Here is a 17,300-nt window from a genome sequence, read left to right as displayed (position 1 = left end):
TTTGTAATTTTAAATTCGGGAAAAGATAATGTCATCATTTGATTAAAACAGACTGGATAAAAATAGACAAAAATGTCCTCAATTTCTTATTGTACATTGGTTAGACCCTTCTACATATCCAGGAAACAAAAGGATGGCTGATCATTGATTTATACCAATCAGGTAATAAAAAGCTTTTTAGTATAAAAGCTTCTGTTCCCCTGATGGTCCTGGGAAAATGAAACTCAGATGCCTTCTATTGCTGCTGCGTGTGCCTGATTAACACCAGGACAGGAGATGCTCATGCAAAACATAACTTACCCCAGGCTTTTTAAACTTTCCTGGTAACTGTACTATTTCATTTGTTGCTTTTTGGGATCTGGATCCAGGAAAAAAATTTCAAGTAAAAATATCCTGGATATTAAGGCTGGCCTGCAGATTTCAGCACACAATGCGACCAGCCAATCATATGCCAAAGTGAAATTTCTTGCCCAGTGGAAAAGCATTGAATGAATATACATGAACCTATTCAAGTACATTTAATAAACTGTAAATTAATTAACATAAAATTAATGTACAAAGTAACAAGTATTTTCTTCACGGGAAAAAGAGTCTTAACTCACAATTCTCTCGAGATTCAGAAAGTCTACAAATCTTGTTACTAAAAGAAAGTTTAAACACACTACTCTAAATTTAGCTAATGTCCCAGAAGTCTGTTTGTAAAATTTGGTGCATAAGGCAGCCTTAAAACCAGTTTCAAAGATGCATCTAATTCAAAGGCACACTGAACTTCCTTGAAAGATGTCATCTTGTTTATCATGGCCTGAAGAACAGAATGCATTTGACACACTGCCACTGACCCTTCCCTGTGGAATATAAGCAAGTCTAATCTAAACTTCATTAACGTGACTTTAAAAAGCTCATGGTGTAATATAAGTAAGCAAACTGAGAGAACTGCATCATGACTGCAAAGGCAAAAGCAAGGTAATATGCCCTTCTTTTATAAAGACAGAGTCCCTAGGGGAGTGCCGAACATGTCTGCACGAATCTCCCCACAAATGACCTAACTCAACTGAAAACCCATCCCAAGGGAAGGGCCTTCCCTAACAACTGCAAAGAAAGTCATGATGAAAGAAATGTAAAGGTTGGAGGCAAAGCTTCTCCTCTCTTCTCATCCATAGCTTTGGTTTTTAGAAACAAACAAACAAAAAAGCCTTTGAAAAATGACACATATTACATATCTTATAATTTTTTTCTCTTTCCAAGAAGGGAGGATAATATTTTCTTTAGCAAAACTATTTTCTTACCAACATGTAGCTTAGTGCTGTTATATTTTCTGATACAGTGTGATATTTACTTATTAATGCCAGAAGGCTGATGATATAAAAAGCGAAATTAGCAGAACATGCAATGCATTATTTTCTTTTTTATGGTAATGTTAAATGTGTTAATACAGTTGATGGACTATTTGCTCTCTGAATGCAGAGAATCTTATTATGAGGCATCAATTTAATAAATGACTTGTTTGATAAGAGAAGGGCTCAGGCAAAAATTCTGGCTATCTATTCTTAACAATCAAAACATGAATTTTCTATAAAAGAATTTTCAATGGAGGACACAAAAAAGTCTGGTTTTAGGTGACCTTAAGAGAAACATGTATGTTTTAGAAGTTTGCTTTGGGTTAGGTTTCTGTTGTGTGAGGCTATGTAGCTAAGCAAGGCATTTCAGAGCACAAAAGATTCTGTGTGGGTTGTGTACACAGACCTAATTTACCATATAATAGTTCTTTTCTCTACTTGGTGCCTTGCAGCGATTGCTTTCTTTTCTTAGTACATCCTCATTTACAGAGAAACAGCCAACAGACTTTTAGATTTATGCCATTATTTGCTTCTTCACCTTGAACTCCAAGTAAATTCTGCTACACTTTCGTAATATGAGTGCCAAATGATGGCCTTATGCCAGACACAAACACTTCCCAGTTTCTCTCAGTCAGTTCTCTCGATTTCAGGGAATCACAGATTCCTGCTAGAGGGCTTAAATGTGGTGCTTACATGGCCCCCTAACCATTCCTTTGCCTAAGTGCTTTCTAACTCAGAAGTGCAATTTGGGAACGGAGGCAATTACCACATCAAGAAACCAAAAACCTCCCCTTACATAGGGGAACAGTGAAGCTAGGGATCAGGGATTCTGGGTATTTGGAAAATACCTTCCATAACTGGTACAACTCAGATGTAACCCTAATCAGCATTCAAGAGTTCAACAAATATGTATTGATTGCCTACAAAGCGCTGGGCAGTGCAAGTCACTATTTTGGGCATACTCTTCTCATTGGACCTGGCATAGGTGTGCAGTGGCTAGTACAATAATCACCATAGCTCCATTTAGTTGAGCTTCTATTGTGTGCCAAGTACCACCATGTTCCACTGACTATAAGATTCAGAATTTTTAAAATATTTCCACAAGTCTGGAATCAGAATGCACCTTATAATTAGTGTTGTATTACAGGGCCTTTGTGACCACGGACCTACCTACTCACATGGTTGTTACATCAATCTATCATACCTGTGCCCATCTCTTTCCAAATATATAAAATAAAAATTACAAATGCTAAGAAATCATGACATAGTTTAATTGACAACCTCTTTCCCCCTTAGGGATGCACAATGATGACATTTCTCATAATTGATGACATATTGGATTTGAAGAAGAGTTGCATGCATCTACCATTTCAATGAATGCTTGAGGCATGTTTACAAAGTAGGAATTCTACCCATTTTTTTGATGAGGAAACTAAGGTGCAGAGATTTTAAATAGCAAGCCCCATCGTCACATGGACTTTATGTATGCAGGCCAGACTTCAAACACAGCCCTCTCTGACACCAAAGTCCATGTACGTGCTTTCTACGACATCAAGCTGCTTCTTGTCTAACTGCCAGGGCAAGGCAAGAACTTGAAATTGTGTTCCAGGTAAAACATAGAATGAAATAACAGTAATTTACAGTCCATTAGAAGTTGTGTCAGAATCCTCAATCGGGAAACCCCAAGCACAAATAAATGAACCAACGAAAGATGTCAGAAATGGAGAATTTAAAAGCACACTGTGGAAGCTGAAGGGCCTGTTGCCTTGGCCACCACCCAAAGGAATCCAGTCAAATAAGTAGGGTGTGTGAAGAAGTCAACACTGATGTTCTAGCATTCTATTACTGCTTCTGGATGGATGACTGCTAGAGAGATCACCGTTATAGAGAGAAAGTCTGGGGCAAGGCTTGAATGGTGATTCAGGGATAGTAGGTGGAGAACTCTCCATATTCATTTACTCAATGTGTACTCTGTGGAGGCACGAAGTCCTGAGCTGGTAGACAATACCACTGTCGTTTCCTTGGCATTCTTGAGGTGCACAGGTTCGTGGCACCGATCACTCCTCTCTGGCTCTGTATTACAATGTTCTACAAAGTCAGGACCAAAACCTGTCTCTTGGCTCTCATCACCAGTGTCTGCCCACAAGGGTGAGAAAGCCCTGCATTGGCCGACTATCCTGATTTCTGATGGGAATCTCGGAGAGGAAAGCAAAGGCATCTCCCCACAGCTGCTGACCCTCCCGAAGCACTTCAAGTCCCCCAGATTGCACAAATATGTTTTTAAAGAGGCCACATCCTCTTCTGAAGCAGAGGGATTCATTTTTTCTGAATGTCAAACACGAGGTGCAAATATTGCCACATGGCCGCTAGGTGATGGAGACCTAGCTAATGAATGATGTAATTTTCTTTCCATAAATTGACAGGCCCTCTGAAATCAGATGTGCAGTTATGAAATGGCAGTCCCCCTGCCAAAGACTCACCAGTGTGTAAGCACTGACAGGACTTTATTATCAGGTTAAGAGCACATTAGCATATCTATTAGATAAGAAGTCTGCTACTAACACTGGCATAGATAATATGACTGGGTCCCCTGACTTACTTGTGGGCAGCTCTCTTTTTCTCAGTTTGACCATCTGGGCCCAGGGAGTTGGGTGGAAGTGTTATTTGCTGGACTGTTCAGATTTAATCATTAGCATTTTGCCCTTTAGATGTGGGAGGTAAGTACACAACTTGGAATTCATACAGGAGGATGAGGTTTCCCATCTCTCCAGATAGTCAAAGAGCAGCGAGTTGGAATGAGAGGGCTGACATTTTTCCTAGTCTGCGCCCCCACAAAAGATGCCAGGCAAGTGTACCATTCTCATCATTTTCTGTCATTTTCTTTATGTTTTCTCCAAACCTGCTCTGTTCAGTGAGATGAGAATACACAAAATAGCAGCAGAGAACGCAAGATTCATCAGCGTGAGTCTCAACATATCAATTTTCAAGTGTAGCAACTTTAAACACATGGTAGGCTTTTAGTTTCCATAGAAAATAATCTCTCATTGTTTTCAAAAGAAACTGAAAGCACCCCAAATTACCACACTTTTAACATCCTGACATGTTGATGGCCCGCGTTCTTTCCAGATCAAAGTCAGAGTGGCAGAAGACAGAGTGTTGAGCAGCTAACTTCAAACATAGTATTTCATATTTGGCAGGAATTACTGTAGTGAAAAAAGACAAGGTGACTTTCTAATATATATATATGTATTTTAGTTTGGCAGAGATCTGAAGAGCTAAGAACTAATTTAGGATGACATAAATGCTCTTATCTTTCTCTCTCCTGCCTTCCCTTCCCAACCCCGTGAAGTGTCTTTGGCAGAAGCTCAGTGTATGTTGCGTATTGTTTTAGCTCAGGGGTGACAGTCTGAGTCCCATGTCATGCCGAACTCTTGTGTTGACTCTCGCCTTAGAATTTCTAAGATTATCTGGAGTTAAACAACAGAGTCACACATGAGAAGCATCTTTCTTCCTTGATGTGGGGTAGCCCTGCAAGAACGTTGATGCCTTTTAAGGAAACTAGATCTATTCCAATGTTAACCTAGGACAAGAAAGCAATGATGTCATTCCATGACACAGCACTATTACAATCTGTTGGAAAACCTCAACAACGAAGGCATCAGAAACTGAGTAACTTCTAAAAACAGGTGATAATTTTCCAGAGGAACCTGGGATAATCAAAGATTGAGGACAAATGAGTACTAGGCAAAATGGCCAGGCAATTCCACTCTATCCGTGGACTGGAGCACTGTTTCAAGCAGTCTAGTTAAAAGCTATGCTTTCAGGATGAAGTGTCCTAAAATTCCTAAAATTTTCCTTGGAAAAATTTATCCTATAGAAAGTATTTAAAGAGAAAAGTGACTTGCTTTTTCTACTTTTTGGTTTGGGCCAGAAAGTCAGATGCAATTACTCATTGTGAAATGGAGTTGCAGTATCAGAAAATGTCAGTCACCTGCTTCATTGACAGTGGACATATGGTTGGACTCTTAGCCAGTTGGGAAGCAATTTTTTGTAATAGAGATGTGGACAGCCTGAAAGGTATTCTTAGGAAATAAGCTGTAATGTAATCAAACAAGGGTTGACAAACTATGGCCTGTGGACCAAATCCAGGCTGCCGCCTGTTTTTGTATGGCACATAATCTAAACAATGGGTTTACATTCTAATGGCTGAAATTTTTTTAAAAGAAAATAATATTTCATAACACATAAAAATTACATGAAAGTCAAAAACCAGGGGGCATAATTAAAGTTTTGTGGGTGCACAGCCATGCCTGTTCGTTTACACACTGTCTATGGCTGTTTTTAACTTACAACAGCAGAGTTAACCAGTTGTCACTAAGTAGGACATGAATCAAAAATCTTTAGTCTCCAACTTTTTGCAGAAAATGTTTTCTGACCTCTATAACACAAGACAACTTGAAAGCAGAAATATGAGGACCAATGATAATACTGGGGAGCGGCTATAGTTTCTATCCACTGTGTTAGAAGATGATTCAGAAAGGAGGAACCAACTACTCTACTCTACCTTGCTAAAGAGGATAGAGCTAGATAAGGTGAGTTAATACTACCAACGGGATCATTTATTTCAGTTTCATACAGTATGTGAGAAACTGGTTAACTGCAATCTTGAGGAGAAAGAAGTGAAGAGAAAGACCTTCGATGAGACATCAAGAGACCAAGGGCCTAGTGCTCGCCCTGCAACTATCTACCTAGGCCAGGAGACTTCAGACTCTCTGGGCCTCGGTGTCAGTGCTTGTCAAATGATCGTAATACGCAGATTTCGTTTTCTGCTAGAGTGTTGGTTGACGACTGGGGATATGATTCAAATTGAATAGTTATATAAAAGTGCTTCAAATGGGCTGGGTGCAGTGGCTCATGGCTGTAATTCTAGCACTTTGGGAGGCTGAGGCGGGTAGACGACTTGCGGCCAGCAGTTTGAGACCAGTCTGGCCAACATGGCAAAACGCTGTCTCTACTAAAAACACAAAAATTCGCCGGGCGTTGTGGTGCAGGTCTGTAATCTCAGCTACTTGGGAGGCTGAGGCACGAGAATCGCTTGAACCCGGGAGGCAGAGTTTGCAGTGAGCCGAGATCATGCTACTGCACTCCAGCCTGGGCACCTGGGCAATGGAGTGAGGCTCTGTCTCAAAAACAAACAAACAAACAAACAAACAGTGCTTCAAATGGAAATGCTTCTAGTTCTAAACAGGTAGAAGGTTCTAACTAGTGATTGTTATGCATACTATCAAGATAACACAACACATCTGGTATAAAATAAGTGAGGTTGGTAATAAAATACTTTGGTTACATGATTCGGAAACTTAGGGACTTCTGGTGGTGCAAGCAATGAAAGTACCTGAGCTGCCTAAAGAAGAAAGACACCTTCCTGAGAGGAAAGTCTCTTGCATTTCACAGAAAAATTCTCCTAAACCAGTATTCTCTAGGAATTGTTTGTGCCAGGGCCTGAGTGATGCACAAAGTGGTCCCCTGGTGGTTTATGCAGCTTTTCAGAGTAATTTATTCCAGGATGTTTGTACACTGAGAGCATTTGGCACAGAGAGGGTCTGACGGAGGAGCATATCATAAAAGTTCTCTGACCCCAGCTGTGTGGGTAGGAACTGGGCATCTTTGCTAAATTGGTAAAGGCCTGGGTCTTCTAGTTTGCACAAGGCTGGCATTCTGCTTTTACACCCACCCACGGGCCTGGATCTATGGAAGAACTTGTCAGGGGGCTGAGCTATTCCAAATTGCTCATTTCTGGAAAGTCTTCTTTCTTCAGGTTTGAACATGCAAGGATGATAATTTGACTTATTTGTCACAGTGCCTGGCAGGCCTGAACCCACTGCCTGCCCATAAAGGTCCTGGGGCTGATGCATCAATTTCAGGACCTGTTATGTTCTAGTGGAATGCAGAGTCATGTGTGAACCAGAATGGACTCAGCCCTTGAAAGCGCCGGTCTCCTTAACAGGAGGGCCTCGGTTTTTATGTTGTCTTTCTGCCCTTCCCTGATGGCTTGTTTCCCAGGTGGGCACAATCATTGGTTCTCCAAAAGGCACTTTTCTCTGTGTTTGCAATGCACTGTTTATGCCCCTGCAGCTTTGTAAGTAATAATATACTGCTTTTCATCTTCAAAGTGATTTCTACACATTAATTAATCCTCACCATACTTCTGAGTTTCTGCACGTAAATAACCATCCTGCCCCCATGTTGTACCTAGGAAACCAAGACCCAGAAGGCAAACAAGTTTGCCAAGGCTAAGGAGAAAGGAATAACTGGGGCCAAGATCAGCACTTCACATCCTGACCCCTTACCACGCTTGCAGACCTGCGGCCACCTCGAGAGAGTGGCTGAGAGTAGCCCTACAGCTGCATGCTCACTGCCATCACTGCAGGGTAAATTGGCCCATTATATCACTCATTTTGTGTCATAAACTATTTTTTGATACTCCAGGGTCAAAGCATAATCTTACCTAAAGAATACATAATAGGAAATGATGGATTATGAACTAATAAACGATGCTAAGATGCGCAGGTCCAGCTTCTAGAAGCCTGCAGATTGAAAATAAACATATTTCCTAATCTATCATTTACAAGTTACATACCTGATTAAAACATTAAACTCTCACTATACGGTTGGTTTCCCACGTATATGATTGCCCTTACAGAAAGCTATTCTACTTTAACTATCAGGCCCCATAAATCAGGCAGTAGCCATCTCTCTCTCTCCTGCAAGTAGAGTAGAAGGCGCACTGGGACGCTATTGGCAGAGGCAGGCAGTACCTCAGTTTCTGTATCTGGGCTCCCCGTGGTGCTCACTGGCCCCGCAGAACATTAAACCTGAGAAGTCAGCACATGAAACCCCTTCTGAAGTTTCTGACACAAAACCAAATCATGAAAAGACCCCGAAGGCACATTCAATTTGCTTCCACGGAGCCCCCTGAACAGCCACCTGCGGAAGCACACAAAGCTACTTTAGCAACACACTAGCATGTACTCAAGTGATTCAGCGGGGCAACAGATATCCTTCCACCTTTCTCAGGTCAATCCATTACTTCATCCTTCACCAAGAGGTAAGTGAGAAGCAGACATGACTCGAAATTAGGGGTGCTTGGGTGTCAGGCCTCAGTTCCGGTGTACAGCTGTGGTTTAGAGTGCAAGCTACACTTTTGCAAAGCCCCAGATGAACACGGCACCTTTCCCTGGAGAGTCAGTTTTCTCACTTTGGGAGGGCATTCCTGAGAAATGCAACTGGTAAGGAATATAAATGCTTATTTTTCCATACTAAGACAAGCATAGCTATGGTGTGGAAGAAGCTGAAAAATTTGTGGCAATCGTTGGCTCGTATTGGTCTGCCTTAGGCAGGGCCCCAGATCTGTGGGGGTGCACAGTCATGCCCCTTTGCCATCAGGCAAGCTTAGGAGAATGGTCTGGGAAGCGCTGGGCCAGTTCCTTCTTTGGCAGATACCACGCTTGCTGCCTGGGGATGAAGGAAGCGTGGGAGCCCCCAGTGCTGAGCGAGAAGGGAGGGTTTACGTTGAGGGAAGGGGCAAGGCCAACACTGCCAGGGTTGCCTTTTCTTTTCTCTTAAGTGGGAGGGGTTTCAGCATACATGTTGGGAACTGTTTTGGAGTCAGCTTCATTGAGCTGGTGTTTTATGGGTTTGCTTTGCAACATGGCACAGCCAAACTGGGCAGGTCTCTCATAGCTGCCCTGAAACCAAGCCAGAACCATCAAGTGTTTCAAATAAACTTTAACAAACATCACCATGGCCTCTTCCTAAGCCAGGAGATCTGCCTTTCGCAGGCTTAACTGACAGAGCAGCAGCCTTGGGGCTCTTTGTTGGGGCCAGGAGCTGTGAGCAGGCTTTGTGTGCAGCCTGAGAAGCTCTTATGCACGTGGCACCGTGCCCCTGGGCGCTCAGCATCTGCCACTTTCTGTGGTGACACGGCTACACCCTATGGCTGTAAACCAACACCTTTGGCATGCGGAGAAAGATACTCCAGCAACTTCGCCTATGTCATACACTGAGTCACCAGAAGCCCAGTTGCCAGGAGAGGTGACCCTGATTCAGATTCAGCTGCCCATGGTGAGGAGAGAGTTGAGGATGAGAAGACAGAGGCTGTGGAAGGGATATGGGCAAGACCAAGTGTGTCTGGCTAATTCGATTCTGTGTAAAGACCTGGATGGATGCTGCAGCCTGTCAGTCCTGTTTCTGTTCCACAGCTCTGAAAATAAGCTAGCTACTTTGGCTTTCTCTCGAATCAAGATGTTCTCAGGCATGCCAACCACTATTCTTCAATTCGGTTTTTGGCTGAAGTTAACCAATGTTGCATACATTTCAAAGCACAGACCTGGGTTAAAATCCAAGGATGGAGAAAGCTAGAAGGCCACTCCGAGAGTGAGGGATAGGTTTGCGGGAAAGAAAAGTCTCAGCTCATCTCCAAGAAGGGATATAGTAAGGATGCTTAATTTCCCTTCTGATGAGTGTCATTTAGAAACATGAAGGAGAAACTCATCAGATTTAAGTGGATTTCAGGAGGGAAAAAATCACCTCCATCCATCACTCATTATCACATCTTTCAGGAGCCAAGAAGCAAACTGTACAGACATCAGAGGGCCTCTAGATTCACAAGTCCATGGCCTCTCCCCCATGTTGTCACCCCAGCGTTGCTGAATAAGGCTGCCCTGACTTACCTATGAAATACGCCAGCAAAATAGCCAAGAGGAGGGCCGCGGCGATGGCAGAGAGGGCGGCACATTTCCAGCTGCAGTATTTGGAGGGCTTCTTCAGCTTGAAAGCCTTCCGGGAGAAAGTATTCCTGGGCAGCAGGCGGGGCGGGGGCGTGTAAACCGTTCCTGAGGTCAAAGGGTATCCCGGGGAAGAGCTGCTAAACAAGGGTGTGCTCCCCGAGGAGGTCTTGAAGAGGAAGTGCCTGCCAGAAAAAGGGAAAGAGTCAGAGTGGTCATGGATAGCCAAAGAGCAACATTTAGCTATTTTTCTTCCACTCTGCTCTATCTAGTCCTAGCATAATCCTAGTTAACTAAGCTTACCCTGGAGTGGAGGAAGGGGCGAACATTACATTCGATGATGACATAAATTAATTCAATAAATGTGCATAATTTGCTCCTTTCACATATGCATCTAGTTGTTATCTTCCACAACAACCTGCAAAGCATTCAAAGCGAATACGGAAACTGAATGACTGTCACGTCCTCAGAGATGATGAGGTTGAGGATGCTAAGTGTTATCACATATTAGATACCCACTATTTTAAACAAACTTTTATTTTGGGTTCATGGTACATGTGCAGGTTTGTTATATAGGTATACTCGTGTCACTGGCATTTGATGTACAGATTATTTTGTCACCCAGGTAAAGAAAATGTGGTATATATACACCGTGGAATATTATGCAACCATGAAAATAATGAGATCATGTCCTTTGCAGGAACATGGGTAGAGCTTGATACCTACTATTGAAAGGTACTTGAAATGTATTGTCACAACTATTTACAAACTAGATATTTTAATATCTCCATTTCATTATTTTTAAAAATTTTTAATTTTTTCTTTCTGTAATCCAGATATATTCTTTTTTAAAATTTTAATAGTTTTGGGGGTACAGGTGTTTTTTGATTACATGAACAAGTTCTTTAGTGGTGATTTCTGAGATTTTGGTCCACCTGTCATCAGAGCAGTGTCCACTACACCTAATATGTAGTCTTTTATCCCTCGCCCCCTCCACCGTTCCTTCCAAGTCCCCAAAGTTTATTATATTATTCTTATGCCTTTGCATCCTCATAGCTTAGCTTCCACTTATAAGTGAGAACATATGATGTTTGGTTTTCCGTTCCTGAGTTACTTCACTTAGAACAATGGCCTCCAGCTCCATCCAAGTTGCCGCAAAAGCCATTATTTCATTCCATTTTTATGGCAGAATATCTCCATTTTAGATTGGAGATATCAGGCTTTAAGAAGCCAGGCAACTTTCTGAGGACTGAAACCCAGAGCTCTGTCTTTCGATAAAACCTGTGTGCTTACATTTTACCCTACACTGTCTCTGACTCTTGTTGTTCTGTTTTCACCTCCCCTGAAATCCTGATTCCTGTTCTGAGATGCCTTCTCCAAGGTCATGTGATCATGATTATTTCTTTGGAATCATCTTTGCCTATCAATTGAATAAGGTGTCCGTGTTAGCCAGGGCTGTGGTGTGACAACCACACAGCAGAACCATACAGTAGAACAGGCAGTGTAGAAGAGGATATAGCTCCTCCTCAGGGTTGGGGAGTCTGTCACTCCACGGGCACTTTAAGGAAGGACCATTAACTCTCTGACGATTCTTTCTTATACATGCCACTTCTAAGACTTCAAATGTGATGACTTGCTAGACCTTGTTTAAAACGATGACTTGTCTTCCAGGAAATGTGTAGTGGGGACTTAAGGCAGGAGTTAAGTAAATGCTAGAATCTGAGCAGCTGGAGGCCACGGACTATGTCTTATTTTGTACCTTGTTCGTCCTATGTTCCCAGTACCCACATCAAGCCCAACATGCAGAGGGGGATTTTAGTGAATGAATGAATGAAGTCCTCTCATTATCTTGCAGTTTTACTCAGCTGCAATTCTAAGGTTTCAGAATGTTACTACAGTTATTTCCTTTGTCTTGATGTCTTCAGTAGGTGCTACTTAGTTTATTGACCACTCACAATGTGTCAGTTACAATGCTAAATGTTTTACTTGCAACTAAACCTCACATTAATCCCACCAGGTGGGTACTATTATTACCTCAGTTTTACAGATGAGAAAACTGACGCTCGGAGTTGGCAAGCAGGGTCATTAGAGCTCAAGCTCCAGTCTGCCTGACTTAAAAAAATTTTTAATTTACATCCAGTTAGACCCTTTGGAAGCTCTAATCAGACCTACTACACCACACTGCCTTGCCTCTGGGGGCTAGCAGGCTTTCCCAGTGGGCTTCTAAGGCAGGATTGCTGTCATTACAAATATTCGTATCTTGGCTGCTTCCAAATAAAACCTTGAAAGTATTTTAATCCTTCACAGAGATCAAACAAACCCAGTATGACTGACAATCATGTCAGAAAATGAGTATCTGATTAGTGAATTATTTAACATAGCTAACGTTAAAGTAAAGCCTAGAAGTTTGATTCCATAAATAAGGCTTTGGACTCCTTGTCCAATGGCTCTCTTTTAATGCTCCATTTTAAAATGGTGTTTTGGAAGAGGAGGCAGTAGGCATGGTGTTCATGACAGCATTGTAGCACAAGACAGACCTTGGTAGTCCTGGTTGTGCCATTTCCGACAAGTACCTGACACTGCTTTTGAGAACCTCCATCTCCTCATTTGTAAAACAGAGGTAATAAGAGTATAGGTACCTCATAACTGCTTGCTGTAAGGATTGTAACACTGTGTAGGAAAAGCATCACTAATCCTACAATATCATGCAGGATTACGTAGCAAAAGCACTTAACCAAGTTGTGTCCCATAGTAAGTGTCAGCCCATGTGAGTAGCTTTTATTATGAATTCTTCAGAGCTACATAAGGAGCCTGAAATGCAGATTTTAATTTAAAGCTTGGCAAATGTTGAACAAACACCTGAAGAGTTCTCTAAGTCACTAAATAATAGTCCGCTGCCTTATAACAACGCTGGAACATATCCACAGCAGAAAGCCGGGGTGACAGAGAAAACTCGGAATTTGACTTAGGACTCCTTCAAATTTATTTCTTAAACGATTCACCCAGAGTGAGTAGTGAAAATAGGAAATCAAATGAAAACAAAGGAACGTAAAGGCATTGTAAGGAGTCACTAATGGTGAAAACATTTGAACTCCAGTTCTCGCATCCTCAGTGATCTTGCCAATTTCTAGGGCTTCAGCCACCACTGATGCGTCTGGAGTCTCCAAAGCTCCATTTCTATCTAGCTCATGACTCCTTAGCTCCTGACCCACATCCCGTTGTGCATTGGGCAGCTTGTCTTCTACATTTCACAGCTGTCTTGAACAAGTCACAACCAAACTCAGACTACATTCCTTTACACGCCCAACTCCACCCCTCCTGGACTTCCTTTACTCCCAGTTACCCAAGGAACTTCCTCCTTTTCCCTTGCCTTTCCTCATCCAATAGCTTAACGAATCCCATCAATTCTATTTCTGAAAACCTCACCCACCAACCCTATCCTTTAGCCTTCCTGCCTTTTCCTTCCCAAGCCACAATGCCAGTGTGCTCTGGCTTACAAACCCATGGTTATCCTTCCATGCCTGAAAGGGGAGACCTAAGTTTCAACATGGAACCAGGCTCTCTACAACATGGAACCGTGGCTCTCTACCCATTTTTTGACCCTTGTTTCTAATCAGCGCTCCCAGCTCCTATGTACTCACGCTTCAGGCACACAAAAAGACACAATTTCTCTTAACAAGCCCGTTCAATTGAATCAAATGGCTTTTTCTTCTCTGTCCCACCTAACCCATCCTAGCTAACTCCTATCCACCTTCCAACCACCTACCTGGGGAATCTGTTCTAACATGGCCCGCTTCACTTTGTGCACTCACAAAACTATCTATCTATCTATCTATCTATCTATTACCTATCTATTATCTATTATCTATCTATCTATCTATCTTCTATCTATCCAGATTCTATTTATAAATAGAATCTTATTTCTCCCATGATACAGTTATATCCTGGTGTTATTAATCTCTCTCTCTATATAATTATTTTAAATGTGTCTATCCCCAACCAGAATGTGAACTCCTGGACACTTGAACTGGTAGATATTCCTTACTCCTGTTATCTCCAGAGTCGAAACATTAGTGCCTGGACATCAGTCATATTTGTGGACAGAATAAATAACTTGAAAATAGAAATGTTTTAGCAACATGAGAGCAACACGGTGAAGATTAAGAAGTTTAAATTGGCTTTAATGTTATTTTCAATATACTCATTTATAAGAAAAATAGAAGGATATGATTATATCTTGCATATGGCACTGCTTCGTGAAATCCTAAAAATGTTCCCTTGACAATTTAGTCCATTTTCTACACTTTCTTCTAAAAATAAAGTCAGCTTAGGTCACATGTCATCAAACAAAGCACGCTTTCTCCCTGACAAAGCCTTCTAATAACATTAAGAATAAAATCAGGTGTCTTTCTCATGGCCTTCAACTCTCTGCATGATCTGCCCCCTGGCTACCTCTCCCACTGAAGCTTCCACCACTGTCGTCCTCCCTCACTCCATCCATCATATTGTCCTTTTGCTATTGCCCATCATATCACATCTTCTTGCCTCCGGGCCTTTGCACTTACTGTTCCTTCTGCCTGGAAATATCTGCACAACTTGTTCCTTCAATCTCTGCTCTCATAGCACTTTTTCAGAGAGATCTTCCTGGGCCCCTTCAATTTCTGTTACTATCTGCCCTGTCATAACTGCCTGATTTTTCTTCATTAAATGCATATGTATATTTGCATATTATTTATTGTCTGTCCCTATCGTTAGAACTGAATTTCAATAAAGTTTAAAATAATTATTTTGTTCATGCTGTATCCTGTCACCTAAAATAGAGCCTGGCTTACAGTGGGGGAACTCAACAAATCGTTGTTAAATAAATAACTTACAACCTTTTCCAAGACCAAAATAATGAATGCTAAAAGAATAGTGCTGTGAACATTTTTAATTTTAAAATAGGCTCCTCCTGCCGTGTTGATGCCTGTTTGCCAAACAGATTTACAAGTTTGCATATGTACATGCAGGCAAGAGTCTATATTTACACATGGAAGGCCAGATCCCTCCACAGAAAAAACAACCTGCATACTTTTCAGCACTGCATAAACCCTCGCAGGATGTATCTCTCGGGCCGCTCATTGGCACTGTGGTGTCTGTGATGATCGCAGCTGAAAGAAACCCATTTAGTTATCACCTCCCTTCCTTCTAGTCTCTGGGGTTTAAAATGATTAAACAAAAAACCAACGATAAGTAGAATCCTATTTCTCCCATGATACAGTTACACCCTGGTGTCACTAATCTTTAGAAGATTAAATTCAGCAAACAAAAAGAGAAAGATTCGATAGAAGTGATCTTCAGACTGTGTCCCATAAATACCTGGAATTTGTACTGTTTTTAACACAGCACTCAAGTGATCGCCTGGTCCCAGAATTTGTACCGTTTTTAATGCAGCACTCAGTGTCAAAAACTGTACAAAATCCTGGGCCCTATCCAGGTATGGGGTGGAGTCTGGGAGTACATCGATTAAGAAGCTCCCTAGTGGCCGGGCATGGTGGCTCATGCCTGTAATCCCAGCACTTTGGGAGGCCGAGGCAGGCGAATCATTTGAGGTCAGGGGTTCGAGACCAGCCTGACCAACATGGTGAAACCCCATCTCTATTAAAAATACAAAAACAGTAGCCAGGTGTGGTGGCGGGCACCTGTAATCCCACCTACTTGGGAGGCAGAGGCAGGAGAATTACTTGAACCCAGGAGGCAGAGGTTACAGTGAGCTGAGACTGTGCCATTGCGCTCCAGCCTGGGCAACAAGAAGGAAACTCCATCTTAAAAAAAAAGGAAGCAAAGAAGCTCCCTAGCTGATTCTAGTGTACATTAACATTTAAGAAATTCTACCTGAATCATTTTTATGCCCTTCCAAATGCATCTTACTTGCAGAGGACACACCAGATTGTTAGTAGATACATATTTTTTAATGTAAGCTTTGGATGTGGACGTCTTTAGGTGAAGTTTCATGAAGTCTGCAACTTCCTTTCAAAAGATTCAGCAAAAAGATCTCATCTCTCAAGCTCTATAAAAACAGATAAGGCAAATGTGGCAAAATGATAGCAATCGTTGAAACCGGGTGGTTATTCTTACTTGGTACTATTCTTCCAAGTTTTCTGTATGTTTGAAATTTTTCATAACAAAAAGTTGAAAAAAACGCAAGCTTTGATTCACCCAAGAATTTCAGTCACATGCTGCTGGAAAATCAAATAAAATGAAGCAAGACCCACAAGGTAATGGTTTGGCCAGATGGTCACAGGGAGGACCAAGAGGGCTTAGGGGACTTCTCCTGATTTTTCCCTGAACCAGCTATTAAGACAGCTTCTCCCCTTCAGGGGCCTTCTCAGTGTGTTCAGCTGAATCCTTTGCGATGCCCCAACTGAACTTCTTCCCAGCGGTCGGTCACGCAAGTAGCTCAGCTTGGGACTCCAGGCGTCAGCAAAAATGTGTAGTTTCCAAATGCACTTGACATTTTTTCAAGCACAACTCAATTGCTCTCAGAATTGGCCACTGTGCCTCCGAAAGGAAAGGCAAATGAGGGGCCCCCAAAGTGCCATCCTTGGAGTTCGCTAACACTCTAAGAGATAGAGAAAACCAGTCCTTGATGTCTTACAAAAAATAAAAGAGGAGCTCACACACTTCTTTCCTTCCCAGTCATGTCATGCGGGGGATGGGAGCTTTGGTCACAGCACCCAGCATTCTGTCAGGCACAGGTTAGGGGCTTGGGATGGAATAGTAATGCAAAGGTTCTGCGTTCTCAGCTCTGTGTCCTGTATTCCTGTGACTTCTTAAGAATACAGGGATCATCACTTCACCCTAAACTATCAACCTTTTTGGTAAATGTCATCACTTTTCCTCATGTGAAAACAAAGCCATTTAATAAAAACTGAGGAGCATACCTAAAAGCTGAACAGCCATTCTCCCATATGCTTTACATGACAGCAAAGACATGGATTTCAGGCAGAATCTTGGTTAACCAGGCTTCTGCTTCAAATTGGCTTAGATAATTAAGGGCATGCATTGTCTCTGATTAAACAACCATGAAAGATTTTAAAAAGAAACCTAACAAACCAAAAAACCTCATGCATAACATCCATGCAACAAGAGCCCCCACCAATTCAAAAGGCTGCGAATTTTTATTTTATTCTTATGA

The 17,300-nt window shown here is 42.0% G+C and overlaps 1 protein-coding gene across 10 annotated transcripts in view; it reads right to left on the bottom strand.

Moving 5' to 3' along the window:
* TENM2 (teneurin transmembrane protein 2) overlaps positions 1 to 17,300 on the bottom strand; it is a 1,186,617-nt gene that overhangs the window by 259,675 nt on the left and 909,642 nt on the right. For all 10 annotated transcript variants that reach the window (XM_054488238.2, XM_054488240.2, XM_063665336.1 and 7 more), the window contains one exon: positions 10,070 to 10,308. In XM_054488238.2, coding sequence (XP_054344213.1) covers positions 10,070 to 10,308 — 239 coding nt within the window. The remainder of the gene's footprint in view (positions 1 to 10,069; positions 10,309 to 17,300) is intronic.

The sequence above is a fragment of the Pongo pygmaeus genome, chromosome 4 (assembly GCF_028885625.2).
Source record: "Pongo pygmaeus isolate AG05252 chromosome 4, NHGRI_mPonPyg2-v2.0_pri, whole genome shotgun sequence".
Classification (NCBI taxonomy): domain Eukaryota; kingdom Metazoa; phylum Chordata; class Mammalia; order Primates; family Hominidae; genus Pongo; species Pongo pygmaeus.
This window is presented reverse-complemented; position numbering and strand designations above follow the sequence as displayed.